The sequence below is a fragment of the Gymnodraco acuticeps genome, unplaced genomic scaffold, assembly GCF_902827175.1.
Source record: "Gymnodraco acuticeps unplaced genomic scaffold, fGymAcu1.1, whole genome shotgun sequence".
In the NCBI taxonomy this organism is placed as follows: domain Eukaryota; kingdom Metazoa; phylum Chordata; class Actinopteri; order Perciformes; family Bathydraconidae; genus Gymnodraco; species Gymnodraco acuticeps.
The window spans coordinates 2,634,221-2,649,353 of record NW_022990346.1 but is presented as its reverse complement, the minus strand read 5'-3'; the positions used below and the strand labels follow the sequence as shown (position 1 = coordinate 2,649,353).

General features: G+C 40.3%; 2 protein-coding genes across 2 annotated transcripts; one reads left to right on the top strand and one right to left on the bottom strand.

The window, feature by feature from the left end:
• Window positions 1-131: 131 nt before the first annotated feature.
• Window positions 132-5,666, top strand: atad3 (ATPase family AAA domain containing 3). Its single transcript, XM_034223939.1, has 16 exons — window positions 132-440; window positions 957-1,033; window positions 1,158-1,259; window positions 1,378-1,437; window positions 1,514-1,583; window positions 1,665-1,830; window positions 2,237-2,306; window positions 2,921-3,076; window positions 3,164-3,220; window positions 3,305-3,430; window positions 3,526-3,650; window positions 3,776-3,827; window positions 3,960-4,030; window positions 4,143-4,310; window positions 4,647-4,755; window positions 4,885-5,666. The coding sequence occupies exons 1-16, from the start codon at window positions 245-247 to the stop codon at window positions 5,335-5,337; spliced, it is 2,058 nt and encodes a 685-aa protein (XP_034079830.1). The 5' UTR covers window positions 132-244; the 3' UTR covers window positions 5,338-5,666.
• Window positions 5,667-9,524: 3,858 nt separating this feature from the next.
• ssu72 (SSU72 homolog, RNA polymerase II CTD phosphatase) lies at window positions 9,525-14,648 on the bottom strand. Its single transcript, XM_034223912.1, has 5 exons — window positions 14,364-14,648; window positions 13,303-13,446; window positions 11,264-11,403; window positions 10,959-11,077; window positions 9,525-10,459 (listed from the first exon to the last, which is right to left on the bottom strand). Exons 1-5 carry the CDS (start codon window positions 14,441-14,443, stop codon window positions 10,358-10,360), a joined length of 585 nt encoding a protein of 194 aa, XP_034079803.1. The 5' UTR covers window positions 14,444-14,648; the 3' UTR covers window positions 9,525-10,357.
• Between the last annotated feature and the right edge of the window lie 485 nt (window positions 14,649-15,133).

Genomic DNA, 15,133 nt, shown 5'->3' with positions numbered 1-15,133 from the left:
GGGTGGGACTACATCATGGACTACATGAATGACCTCTACTGGGGACAGGTAGTTGGGCCAGCCAATGAGAAACAGAAGTACACGATACCAGCCAATCCTCGCTGCAGTTGTTCAATCCAACCTGTAATTTCTGCTGCACATGCGCAGAAGATTGCGGCATGACACGAGTGTGTGGAGAGTGCAGTGACAGGTCTCTCGCTCCATACACAAGCGGATAAACTGAGTTTTATTCCTTCTCGTCAAAATGTCGTGGCTGTTCGGCCTGAACAAGGGGCAGCCTGAAGTGCCCCCCGGTCTCCCGGTTCCCCCTGCACCGCCTGCCCCGCCGGCTGGAGGCTCCGGCGGCGGCGGCGGAGATAAACCCAAGGACAAATGGAGCAACTTCGATCCCACCGGGCTGGAGAGGGCTGCTCAGGCGGCCAAGGACCTCGACAACTCCCGTAAGTGTTGTGCAGGGCCGGGTAGCTCAGTGGAGGTTTCTCCTGATAATAAAACCCTGACTGCAGAGAGTCGTGATGCTCCAGCATCCAGAACCTCTCCGGTTCACGGTGGTGGTCGCTTCAGTGATGCTGTAGCTTTGGAAATGAGGCCCACATTAACACAGCCAGCTTCTGTGAATGTACATTGTAGGTCAGCTTTGAGACTCTGTTGGTAGATCATGAGAACAACGCTGTGTTCTCTCACCTTCATTCAAACTATTGGACTGGGTTCAAAGGTCATCACCTTGCCATCTGGCATGCAACATCACAAATCTGTTGTTTCTCATACATGCATTTATAATTTAAAGCATTGTCCTTATCTGCTAAGGTAATATGAGGTGAACAGAGAGTAGACACAAATCTGTGAGGATTAAGCGCCAGGCAAGCAGGTTACATTGATCACTGGACGTTTCCATGTTTAGAAGCCACAGCATCTTTTACTACCGTGTTGTTGACTCTCCTCTCTCCTCCACCCAGGACATGCCAAAGAAGCTCTGGACTTGTCTCGAATGCAGGAGCAGAGCACTCAGATGGAGCATCAGAGTAAAATAAAGGTACAGTGGAAATGTGTACTATACTACTACCTTCTTTTCATTTCCAGCAGGGAATGAAGGTGATATTAATTGGGCTAATTTACACACACTAAAGAATACACTCTTTTGTGTGTTCCTGTAACAGGAGTACGAAGCAGCAGTTGAGCAGATCAAAGGAGACCAAATACGAGTTCAAGCGGAGGAGAGGAGGAAAACTCTTAATGAGGAGACCAAGCAGCATCAAGCGGTGAGACAGAGAGGATTTCTCTTTTTATATAATAGTTTAAGATCAACTAGAAGTATGCTTTGCAGTGAACTAGAGAGGTTTGAGTTGTGTGGTTATGTTTAGTTTTGTTCTGTTACAGAGAGCTCATTTTCAAGATAAGCTGGCCAGACAGCGATATGAGGACCAACTAAGGCAACAGGTGAGGTCATCTCCCAAATATGGACACAAAAAAAAGTCTTATAATGTGACATTACTAATATATCTTTCTATTACAGCAAACACTGAATGATGAGAACCTCCGCAAACAAGAGGAGTCTGTGCAGAAGCAGGAGGCCATGAGGAAATGTAAGAGACTTTACCTTTAAGATCTTGTTGAAGATCTTGAGTGGTGGTTTATGTACTTGTTGTGTCTTTTTTTTTATATAGCGACAATAGAGCACGAGATGGGGCTGAGGCACAAGAACGAGCTCCTGCGTATACAGGCCGAGACCAAAGCACGAGCCCAGGTGGAGCGAGAGAACGCCGACATCATCCGCGAGCAAATCCGTCTGAAGGCTGCAGAACACAGGCAGACGGTCCTGGAGTCCATAAAGTAAGACACACAGACCTCTTTAAGGTTTAACACTGCAGTTTTTATGATTTTGGGGATTAAAATAGTTTTTGTAATAGTACTATTTTTGCTTCTTCTGCTCAATTCCTCTTACTGTGTTTATGTTTGCACAATTTACACCAAAGCAAATTCCTCGTATGTGTAAACCTACTTGGCAATAAACCAGATTCTGAATCTGGTAAGATGTGTATTGAAAGTTCTTGCTGTCCTTAATCGTGTTACTAGTTCAAACTGAAGGTATTACAAATGAATACCAGTATAAAACTGTAATAGAATAAGTGTTATTTTAGAAGGGATTATTTTTTAATGTTAACTGGTTAATCTAGAGTTGCATCATGTGAACGCCCAAAAGGCATGCTGACAGAGACGTGTATTTGCTTTGTTTTAGGACTGCAGGTGCTGTGTTTGGAGAAGGATTCAGGGCCTTTGTGTCAGACTGGGACAAAGTTACAGCCACGGTAAGACTTTTGTTTCCATTCAGAATCAGTTTGGGGAAGTATTAAACTATAAATACATAATAAGAGCTGAATCCGCCACTGAAGAAACTACTGAAGCATGTTCATTAAAAAGAATAAATAATAATAATAAATTAATAATAATAAATAAATTCAGTCATTAACAACAAATAAATGGTTAAAGCAAAGTGTTTTTTTCATACTGTTGTTAAAAAGAAGTTCCAACAAATCTGTCCATTACATTACAAAATGAATTTTATTTATTTGTAACATGTCACAAAAAGAACAGTACGGTAAACATAGTAAACTCTTAAAATAAAAAAACTGAAATAAATATTTCATGTCGAAAAAGGGGTAGGAATTAGTATACACTTATATTATCCTAACCCTTCCATCATTAAATTAACTTAATATTCTTCATATATACAATGCAAAAAATTGCTTTTGCTATTATTGCCTCAGTCATTTAGTTCTATTTAGACAAAAGAGGGCCAAAACATTTTATTTTTGAAAGTTTTGGACTGTTTCATGACATGGCTTTGTATTTTGATGTTTTCGGTGATCCTCAGAGGGAGCATTATTATGAATGTTGTCTAACTGTTCCTTCTCACCACCAGGTGGCAGGGCTGACCCTTTTAGCTGTGGGAGTTTATTCAGCCCGAAGCGCAACCGGGGTGGCAGGACGTTACATCGAGGCCAGGCTCGGGAAGCCGTCGCTGGTGCGGGAAACGTCCCGATTCACCGTGGCAGAGGCTATCAAGCATCCGGTCAAGGTAGAAAACTAACACATGGATCCTTTGCTTGTTTTGATAGTTGCCGATTATGATATACTAATTGAACTCTTTCTGGTCACTTTTTAGATGGCCAAGCGTCTGAAGAGCAAACCTCAGGACGCTCTTGAGGGAGTTGTGCTCAGTGTAAGTGGACATCACAAACAGAGGATGTAGCCAATGTGTATTTCTGAAGTGATGATGTAAATGTATTTTTCTATGTACTATTAGCCTTCCCTGGAGGAGCGTGTACGTGATATTGCCATAGCAACAAGAAACACAAGGCAGAACAACGGCCTGTACAGGAACATCCTGATGTACGGCCCACCAGGCACGGGCAAAACTCTCTTTGCTAAGGTAAACCTGAGGGCTGAACGACGACTTAATAAACTCCTACATATATGGAAAAAAAGCTTTTCTAACTGTCAGGCCTTTTTTCCCCTATTGAGTAGAAGCTGGCAATGCATTCTGGGATGGACTACGCAATCATGACTGGTGGTGACGTGGCACCCATGGGCCGTGACGGTGTGACAGCCATCCACAAAGTGTTTGACTGGGCTGGCACAAGTCGACGCGGGTAAGCTGCTTAATAGTATACTACATTACGTACCTTTTTTAGAAGACTATACAGACAGCAATACTATCCACTCCAGATACAAAATCAACAGTTTATCTCATCTTGTGTTTTTTATCCTGTTACAGACTTCTGCTTTTTGTTGATGAAGCTGATGCATTCCTTCGTAAGAGGTCCACTGTAAGTTTATTACATTTTTCAGAAACCTAGCTCCATAAGCTAAATGTTCCTTGTTTCAAAATAAATGTTCCTATTCTTTAAATTATCCCTGATTTATTCTAACTCCATATTGTGCAATATTTACTTATGTAGGAAAAGATCAGTGAAGACCTCAGAGCCACTTTGAATGCATTCTTGTATCGCACTGGAGAGCAGAGCAACAAGTAAGAATTGATTTACATTCTGGACAAATTAAACCGTTAAACAGTGGTCATTTTCACATCATTCTCCTTCAACTTCCTACTAATCTTTTTGATTTCTTTGTTTTTCTGTCAGGTTCATGCTGGTGTTGGCAAGTAACCAACCAGAGCAGTTTGACTGGGCCATAAACGACCGCATCGATGAAATGGTGAACTTTGCTCTTCCGGGTCCTGATGAGAGGGAGAGGCTGGTCCGGCTGTACTTTGACAAATATGTGCTGGAGCCCGCCACTGGAGGGAGGCAGTGAGTACTATCCCAGAAACACAGCCGTTAAATAGGTCAAGGTATAATAAGGTTCAGTCCACCATGTTAATCATTCACATATAGATATATTTATCCTGAGTCATTTTCACGAGTCGTATTATACTTGATGGAGTGATGCTTTGGCTGAATGTCGTTGCCAGGATGAGGATTAGCTTTAGGCCCTAGATGCAGGTAGTGAAATAGCCTGCTTGTCATCTGGATGCAATCATTACAGAGAGGAGCGATGGAGGCTGAAGAGTGATCCGCAAACAGGACAGGAGGCAATGAACTGAACTCTCATTAATCTGTCATTGTGTTTGTGTTGTTTTTTTGCAGGAGGATGAAGCTGGCACAGTTTGATTATGGTCAAAAGTGCTCCGACATAGCGAAGCGTATAGAGGGCATGTCAGGAAGAGAGATCTCTAAGCTGGGTGTGGCCTGGCAGGTACGTCCCCTTTTTTTAAATTGAAATCCATAGTTCCATTGTTTTTCATAAACAGCCATGTAAAATCTTACTTCAAAAATCATTTATCTGGAAGAAAATACATTTGTGTTAACTCATGTTCTCTTTTAGGCGGCAGCATATTCCTCTCAAGATGGCGTCCTGACAGAGGCTATGATTGACGCTCGAGTCGACGAAGCTTTCAAGCAGCACCTTCAGAAGATGGACTGGCTTCATGGAGACGAAGAGGCTCAGACCAGGACCCTTACCCGTCCCCTAGCTGGAGCGACGGCCGCCGTAGGCCAAATGGGCTTCACTTTGCCACTCAGCGAGGCCCCAGAGGCTCAGGAGGTGATCGCTCCAGTTCTTGAGTCAAGTACAAAACTAGAAGGTGAAAGTTTAGCACCTCTTTCAGACATCGACCAACCAGCAGAAGGCAAAAGTGCCCCCCCGGCTGGACAGGACTGTGACGATGCTGTCAAAGCTGCGACGGAAGCGTTAGCCCCCACTGACAGTGAAGGCAAAGTGACAGAAAAGCAAGACAAAGCTGCATCTCCTCCTCCAAAGGATGGAACTCCAGTTTAAGTCTTAGATTTGTTCAATGGGCGGCCTGGATTAGAAAGATTAGTGTCCGGCCTCTTTAACTAGTGTGTCAGTTTGTCTTAAAGTATGTTGGACTGTCTGTGACAGAAGATAAGTTCAGCAGGTAGGAGCAAATAATTAACTAACTTGACAAAAAAAACAAATGATGCCTGAGACCTAATATATATATATGATATACATTGTAAAAGTGTACTTTACATGGAAACCAGACTGTGTGTCTGCAATAACAGTATATAAGTGTTATGCACTGTGGAGAGTCTGTTGAAATTATTAAATGCATCTGTTTTTTTATAAACAAATGATCTCATGTTTTCGGGGTGCAGTTGCTGGTGATGTTACACAACCTGTATAGCAGAGGTCAAGAGAGTCTTTCAGTAAGGGGCATGACATCTTTGGATTTAGTTGTACATAACCCTTATAAAATACTTATGTACAATTTAGAAACATCATACCTTGCAATTAAATTATCAAGCATTATTAAGGGTTTTCAAAGACTGTATAGCAACACAATGAATCACGTCAGAGAGGAAGGGGTGAGATTGGATGAGGCCGTGATCCCGTCCTATAGGAACCCACAAGGGATTTCATAACTCATACAAACTAATGGAGGCTTCAGGAAGCTTTTTCTACCGAGCAGAGTCAAGGGTGTGAAGCTGTCCTTGGTTTGAAAAGGCCCCATGATACAATTTCCTGTCAGACATTATAGGATGACTTGTTATATAAAGTACAGGTTCACTTAAATATCCAAACAATCTGGTCATTCCTATTATGAAAGTAATATTTTTATGATGGTGAACTTGATTTTAAAAATAGTTTTTCCTGTGTGCTCACAACACTGCAACAAGGTCCCCTCAACAGCTTCATTGTGAGTCTGACAACATTAAAGGAAGGCTACCTTATGCAAGCTATCCAATCAAGGCACTAAGTTGCCAGAAAATATAAAGTTATATTTCGACTCACCGAAAAGGGCTATTACTTTATTGAAAATAAAAAACACAAACAAATTAACAACTTAATCTAATCAACATTTGTATCTTAATGTTTCATTAACATTAAGACATAATCAACACATTTTGATTGCTCTGCAGCATGTTCCCACTGGAGTCCTGAATAACTCCATTGTGTTACTGAATGTAGGCCTCCATGACCAGAAACCTGCATCTGGAGAGAAAGACGGAAACTGGGATGGTGAAGACTCCATTTGTGTTGGTGTTATAGCTGTAAAGGGGGGACCAACTTCATATTAATGCCTAAGAATTTGGAATGGGATGTCGAAAAACTCCTGTAGGTGTAATGTGTAGGTGGCCCAATACTTTTTCTCTATATAGTGTATAAAAGTATTGGGACACTCCTCTTAATCATTGAATTCAGGTGTTTGTAATGTGTAGGTGACACCAAAATCTTGTAGAAAGTCTTCACAAAAGAGTGGAAGCTATTATGACTGCAAAGGGGGGGACCAGCTTCATATTAATGCCCAATAATTTGGAATATAGTGTATACATGTATGGTCAATGCAGAGGGCCTTCCTTCAGGAACCAAAGGCTTTTCCCACCTGCAGTTTGAGTCCCCTTCTTACCTACCAGTCATTTGGTACGTCCTCCAGTGCTGTGAGTGCCAAACCCTGTCCAGCGACTGCAAGAACAACCTGCAAGTCCAACTACCACGTCCATATTCCGCTGGGACCTGATGTCTCTTACAACAAAGTTTGAATCCAACATGGACTGGGACCCGTTATATGGAACCACATCATAGACTTGATGTCTGCAGTAGAGAGAGCAGCAGCCAGTGGTGGGAGATTTGAACACCGAAAAGTAAAGGAAAAAAAATTAACTCACGATGGTGAAAGATTTTTAACCTTGGTTTTATGTCCCTGGAGGTAAGAGAATGATTTTGATAAATACCAACAGGTCACAGTTGACTCACAGGAACTATAGAGCTCAATTTCTCTGCCTCTGAACAGATATGTCTGAATCACAGACTGGTCTGAACATCTCTTTATTCCACATAGAGTCAGTCATTTAAAACTTTTACTCAGGCCTGTACTTGAGTTATATATAGAGGTACTACACTGAACAAAAATATAAACGCAACACTTTTGTTTTTTTTCATGAGATGAACTCAAAGATCGAAAACATTTTCTATATACACAAAATAACCATTTTTTCTCAAATATTGTTCACAAATCTGAAAAAATCTGTGATAGTGAGCACTTCTCCTTTGCAGAGATAATCCATCCCACCTCACAGGTGTGGCATATCAAGATGCTGATTAGACAGCATGATTATTGCACTGGTGTGCCTTAGGCTGGCCACAATAAAAGGCCACTCTGAAACGTGCAGTTTTGCTTTATTGGGGGGGTCCGAAAAACAGTCAGTATCTGGTGTGAGGGGTAGGGTTAGGGTTAGGGTAATGTTGTGAATCGAGTGGCCTGTGTTCGTTGTCCATAACATACGCCTGCCCATACCATAACCCCACCACCACCATGGGCCACTCGATTCACAACATTACCCTAACCCTAACCCTACCCCTCACACCAGATACTGACTGGTTTTCGGACCCCCCCAATAAAGCAAAACTGCACGTTTCAGAGTGGCCTTTTATTGTGGCCAGCCTAAGGCACACCTGTGCAATAATCATGCTGTCTAATCAGCATCTTGATATGCCACACCTGTGAGGTGGGATGGATTATCTCGGCAAAGGAGAAGTGCTCACTATCACAGATGTTTTCAGATTTGTGAACAATATTTGAGAGAAATGGTTATTTTGTGTATTTAGAAAATGTTTTAGATCTTTGAGTTCATCGAAAAACAAAAGTGTTGCATTTATATTTTTGTTCAGTGTATATTGTACTTTTTACTCCATTATTATTAATAAACGAGCAAACCTATAGCTATTTACCTCACATATTCAGATTATTCATACAAAATAAAATCAAAAAACATCAAATGTATTTTTATATATTCAGCTGCAAATCTGTATGTAAAGCAGTGCATTTCATCTTTACCAGCTGAAAAATCACTAAATCTATCGATATACAATAACTCTTATACATTTATATATTGATAAATACACATATTTTATAAATGTTTTACTTTAAGTAGCCTACATTTTGAAGGTCATCCTTTTTGCACACTGACACGTGACATTTTGAATACTTGACCTCTATTTGTAACCGAGTATTTCTACACTGAGGTATTATTACTTTTACTTAAGTAAACACTTCCCACATATCTTAACATCAACTCACAGAAACCATTCAAACAGGTTCAGGAGTATAAGCATCGAGTTTGTCTCACTCTTTACAATAAAGTGTTATTAGATCAGCTGGTTGTATCTGACACCGTGCTCTCCTCTCATTCACGGTAAGAAGAGGTTGTGAACGCGGTCAGAAAGCGCGTTCATGACCGTAAGTCTGGAAGAATACAATAACAGTAAGCTGAGATAATATGTCACGTGAAGGTGGAAAGGCATAATGTCCGGTAAAGTTAGGAACATTATGGGGGTTTATCTTACCGCATGTGTGCTCTGCACCCAACAACAGCTGGTCGGAGCTGTTATCTTGAACCACAGCAGGGGAGAGTCGGTGATGGATTTTCCAAGTCACAGGTAGATTTACAAATAATTGTTTTTGCTTAAAGTGGAACTAGGTTGTCATGAGAACTTTACCAGCAATCGTAAAAACGTTTAAACTATTCAACTGTCCATTTTTTTCGTTTTCACAAATGCAGTCGTTGAGGCCCACTTGAGGGTGTTTATTATTGTTTGTCAAGGTGATGTAAACTTTATTTCTTAAGTCTTCAGCCTACATATGTTTGGTCAGAATCTTTGCCTTGGTTAATATACAAGTAAAGACGTATTGTTTTTATTTTAGATTCGTGTATTTGATTTACTGGTTAGAAGGTGAAAATGACCTAAATAAACTGATCTAGATTAATGTTGGTCAAAGGTAGCTACATCCAAAGCCAGACCGAGGATTTGATTTAAACTGTTTTGCTTTACGCTAATATTTACCAATTGAAATATTTCTGTAAAATGTAAATTAGACATCAAATTAACCAGGACCATAAGCATAATAGTGGGTAATTCAATGCTAGAAGGTTTTGTGTAACAATACCCATTTTACATGAAACCCTCATGAACTATAACAAACCAAATAAAGAGCCATGACATGTTTCTTAGAGATGTTTCTTTAGAGGATTCATATGTACATACAGAAAAATCAGGCACTCTGAGCCGAGCTCGCAGTTTGCAAATAATTACAATGTTTCAATTCTTTAACATTTACAAAAGAAAAATAGCATATCCAAGTTGAAATAGAATCAACACATTATATAGGAAACACACTGGAGGAGAGCCTCAGAGGTCTAGGTTTGGTTATCATTATTAGCCCACCCACTTATCCAAACTAATCCACAACACATTGTCGCACAAAAACAAGCATTCAGTTCAATTAACTCGTATTCCTGTCTGACCCCCAAAAAAAACTAAACATTTACACTTCCCAAGATCAGGAATAAAAAGTCTGACATGGGCTTAAATGAATAAAAATTATACGGTATATTATGTTGGGGAAACAAAAATCAGCATTCATATGCTGTTCTGAATGTGGCCTAATCCAGAGGGACTGGAGAGGGAGTGGTTGAGTCAGGGTGGGGTGCTATGGCTCTCCCTGAGGAGACATGGTTGAGTGATTTCACTGGACTGGGATGAAGGGCTGACCAAGGCCTGACCTTGATCAGGAGAAATAAAGGCAGAGCGAGAGCAGCCAGTTCGCCCTCTGCATAGAGGACAAACACCATCATCCCCAATATGTCCAACAGCAGCCATTTGTTAGGTCCTGACCCAAAGCTGCGTGTGTATGTGTGTAGTTGTGTAGGCACACAATGTTTATGTATGTCTATCTACTGTGTAGATGACCGAGGAGTAAGAAGTGTGTGTCCATATACTAATGTTTGATTGCTTGTGATCTAGGTTTGTGTGTATTTCAAGTTTCTATTGCGCATTAGTAGAAACAGACAGTGTGGAGAAAAGGCCGGTTGCTCTTCTCCTCAAACTCCTGAATGAGTTCATCCATTTCATCCTCCATGTCGTCAGTGTGCTGGATCTGCAGGGATGGGGAGGAAGCACATTAAACACAGCCTGAATGCTAACTACCACTAATAAATACCATTTAGGAATCTTATTGCACCCTTTATAGGAAACTAGTAAATATTGTTTATTAATTCCTTGGTTAGTTCTTTAGATTTCTCGTCGGAAAACCAAAAGATATCCAGTTTATTATGATAAAAAACACAAAAAAGGTGTCCAAGAGGATACAAAAAAAAAAATCATTTTTGCAATTGTTGCTTGTAACATTACTTTGAGTATACAATTATCAAAATAGTTGCCCATTATTTTACTTCTCATTTGCAGCTCTATTTTTATCAGGTGACCACTGAACCCCCTATTTTGGAAATGGGGTAAAATATTTCCTTAAAAAAAACGTTTACTTGGATATACAGATTCTTTACTAAACCACAATGTCATAGATGGGGTTACAGCGCAGCCTTGTTGTACTTTGCCTCAGTGGTCCTGTACAACAGCATTTAGGTGGAGACACTCACACATTGACAGAGCTCACAGATGAGGAAGGCGCCCAGCGTGGCTTCCTCGTGGTTATCCTGAATGTCTACATTGATGACGTGAACAGACTGCAGAGTCTCCTGCTCTCTTGAATTTAGATCTGGAGAACAAGAACAGAAAAATAAAGCAATACAATAAGTGTAATTAAAACTTGGTCCGTCTAGAAAATCATTTTGGGATAAAAATGTGATTAAGAAAGTTGTATCAAAACAGTGTTCTAGCAAGGGGCTCTGAATTACCAACAACATCCTTTCAGTGATTAGTCATTACGTATAAGAAGCCTCACCCTCCAGCACTTGGTCATAGACTCTCTCTTCACAGGTGATGACCAGGTCAAACTTATCCTTGCAGTTTTGAAAGCGCTCCGGCTTTGATTTGATGCGCTTGTTGCGGTCCAGCATGTGCAGGATGCCATTCTGTGTGTATCTTAGGAGTTGGTAGGTCAAGGAACACAGCAGGAGCGAGAGAAACACTTCAAGGTAATACAACGCACTCATCACACTATAAGAGACGGGGCCATAGAACATGCAAAAATGGCCAGAAAACAGCCAGTGGGAAAAACAGAAAGATATTAACTTGTTTGAAAAAGAATGCAGATTCTGTTTGCATGCTGAGGTTCACATCTGATTACATCAGTGTTTGTGAGAAACTGCAGCATCCTCTGCTGGTGGCTGAACAAACTACCACTAACCAGCTATTTTTAAAGATAGAAGAATGGCATTTCAGGGCCACATTAAAAAATGAGTCACATATAGCTAAAAGCTTCATCTGTCATTGGGCAGATTACTTGTTTAAGCTTAATAAATATATATAAAAAAAGAATAAATTATACAAAATATTTAGTTTATCCAATACTCAATGTTAACAGCAGTCAAACATAAGTCTATGTAAGACTTTCTCTACACAGGATCATCCTTCAATACATTGCCAAATATATAAATAAAAAAAGACCAACCACCATAGCGAATTGTCTATAATAGTGGGCTATATTTTTTTTTAAAGAAATCCATGCAAATGTGCAAGAATACAAGTCGTTTTGTAAGAAGCAGTATATACACATTATATATTAACAATACATAGGGGATTAACAGAGCAGCTAGTTTACACTTTGTAACACGGCACCTTGGAAATGTAGCAATACAGACAACCTACATGGGTTAGCAAAATATACACCTGCAATACAGTAAGATTAGCAAGTGACATTTGGTGAAGCACACATCTCCTAGTTTTTAAACCAGAATTTCACAAGAAGCATATTTAACCAGAATAACTTAGGCTGAGTTTAGACATAGCCCTACATTTAGATTACTCTTTACTTTAACACGGCAATATGATTTTTTAATTTATTCCAGATGTAACAGGAATAACATCCTTAACATACACAATAAAGGGGGACATTTCCAGGGCAGACTGCTACCTTATAGTGGAGAGTGAGACATGGATTATTTCAACTATTATCAATACAAAAATAAAAACGCCTCCAGTCTGTACTTGATGTGATGAACAAAAGATACAGTACTTTTTGGAAACTCTCTTCGTGGGCCAGTGAGGATACATAGGAAATAACTCACTAATGTCTTTATTATATCTCCAGCTTCAACAAATGACAGGCTTTCAGTAATGCGGTCTAGTTTTAGAGTATCCGCTAGCATGTGCATTTACAGTCTGACTAATGAGAACCAACACAAGTAATTCCTCATTACTTTGGAGCACGGAAGTCAATATTTAATATATTTATGTCTAAGAAAGCAGGAAAACTACACTTGTTTTGAGAATTAACTCGTGTAATGAAGTTTCAACTTGGCATACCTTTGCCCTTCAGTTTTGTTGTGTCACAACATAAATTCAGATAACTAACAACTACAAAAGACAAGTCTGTGTTAAGTTCCCTGCTGAAAAAAAATGCATATATTAAAAACATAGGGTGAGGAACAACAGTGGTAACGTTAACATTTTTGCAAGTACTGACACTCAACAACATTAACTTAGTTTGAGAAATTATAATTTAAATCTTAAAAGATGAGCATACATGATCTTCACCAAATAGTACTTACTGTTGTATTGCAAGGTGTTTGCACAACCCCTGCATATGATAGTTTAATATCAAAGCAAACGTCTGTTACACATTTTAAACATTCCCTTCGTGTGATTTACCCATCCGTGCAGTCCCATCTGTTGTGCCGTTCAAACGCCATCATACCTGCATGTTGTCCTTCCTAGATTAATATCAAACACGATATATGTACATGGGCCGTGTCTACTTATCTGGTTTCCTGTATACAGTATGAATATATGCGTGTGGAAAAGTGAGTGAGAAGGGGATACAGTTCCTTGTCCTTGCGGACCAAGTCGTTGTACATCTGTACATATGTAGTTTTGAAGTCATACACATTTGGCTTATCCGGGGCAGGACCGGGTAGCTTCACATGAGACCCTGTCCCAAATGAACGCACATCAAATCCACGTTTGCTGCAGAGATGAAAAGAACAAAACAGTAAATTACATACCATTTCTGGCAACAACTATAGAAAAAATAAAACATTGCACAAGTAAATAATGCAGTCATCAGCCTCTTTCCATGTCGTATAATAAAAAAGGTACACAATGAAGTCAGGTTTTCAATTAGTCTCCTGTATTAAAAGATAAATACTCTATGTATAACAGGGTCTATCAATTGCAAGGGCTGTATTAAGGCTTAATGCACACCTCATATCCCCTAAACAAGAGATTTAAAATTAAAGCACAATTTAAGGGAAAGCGTTATTTGTTTTACTTCAGCTAACCACGAGGGTGACAGTCTGTCATCAACAGAGAATATTGGCCCTTAAATCCTTTTCGACGTAGATACAAGTTGTACAGCTTTCCAATGAGAAAAGAGCAACCATTAAGGATGAGATCAGGTAAAATTGTTTAACAGTCCCAAACCATCCAGACCTTAAGTATAAAAACTAATACATCTCAATTCAGCCTTTGTACAACGTGTAAAGAGGGGGCTGATCAGAGCTGGTTACCACTCTAAACTCCACAAGCTGCAGTTGCTCTCTTCCGGAATATTCCCTACAGGGGGGCGCTATAATCATCATGTGGGGAGATAAGAAAACTCCGGCCGGTAATTTTTAAACGCCCTTTCCCTTTTTGAAATCAAAATCTGTGTGGACTTTTACTTAAGGCGACCGCGAAACCTAAAAAAATACGCCTAAATCTGAGTCTAGGGTAGGCAATAGCCCCTGGGTTAACTCTAAAGCAGCGAGTCCATTGTTTACTGCGAGAGGCCCGACGGACGGTCCGACACGGTCTTGGTTTGACTCATGACGGGCTCAGAAAGCGGCACAGATTCGGTTCACTTCACGGAGGTTTTCCTGGTCCTCCTGGCGGCTCGTGTTTACCTGAGGATACTGTGCGCCTCCATACTGCGGTTCTGGTTGCTCGAGCACACAACCGCTACACGCAGCGGGTGGCTCGGCATTGCGACTCTCCGGTTGAAAATAACCGAGACAGGCTGTCAGAGTTTATAAAGAATCGGTTAGGTCAATCTCTGTAAGGACGATAAACAGCACAAACCCCCCTTTGTTACACTAAATACGGTAGCGGTTCGATTTAAAATAATGTGCGAGTGGCTCTTCTTCTTTAGATGGATGAAGTTAAAATGGCGGAGTTCCGTTGGTGACTACGGCTTTATGAAGTGATGTAATTTGGGGGCGGGGCTTGCCACGCATCAGGCAGAAAGTAGAAGTGACGTCACTAAAAGAAAATGTAGAACTAATTAGAAATTGAAACCAATGATTACATTCGGATGGAAGCCAAGAATGTAATATTGTAAGCTACTAATAAAAACAAACCCTTTCGTTTAGTTGTAGTCATTTTAGCTATTTCCTCTCCTTTCCCTCTCCTGGTTCATGCAGGCAAACAGCCTTGGAGCTTTAACATTCTTTCTCCACAGCTGTGTCTTGGTATGACCCAACTAGTTGATTGACTTGCCCAAAAACATTCATAAAACAATCTCTTCTTCAGATTATAAAAGGACAAACAGTGTCAGACAGCAGGAAGGATATCCGGGAGTCCATCTTATCAGGTGGATAGCTCCCTGGAGCCAAGCATCCTGCTAGGAACAGAGCTTGCTTTGACTGGTTATCAAATGTTGATTATTCTCTTAGGA

Excerpts from the sequence above, each read along its gene's own strand:
- atad3 (XM_034223939.1), top strand. The coding sequence starts at position 245 with ATGTCGTGGCTGTTCGGCCTGAACAAGGGGCAGCCTGAAGTGCCCCCC. Across the intron at positions 441-956 it reads CAAGGACCTCGACAACTCCC|GACATGCCAAAGAAGCTCTG; the intron begins GTAAGTGTTGTG and ends TCCTCCACCCAG. Across the intron at positions 1,034-1,157 it reads AGCATCAGAGTAAAATAAAG|GAGTACGAAGCAGCAGTTGA; the intron begins GTACAGTGGAAA and ends TTCCTGTAACAG.
- ssu72 (XM_034223912.1), bottom strand. The coding sequence starts at position 14,443 with ATGCCGAGCCACCCGCTGCGTGTAGCGGTTGTGTGCTCGAGCAACCAG. Across the intron at positions 11,404-13,302 it reads GTCCGCAAGGACAAGGAACT|ATACACACAGAATGGCATCC; the intron begins GTATCCCCTTCT and ends CCAACTCCTAAG. Across the intron at positions 11,078-11,263 it reads CTATGACCAAGTGCTGGAGG|ATCTAAATTCAAGAGAGCAG; the intron begins GTGAGGCTTCTT and ends CTTGTTCTCCAG.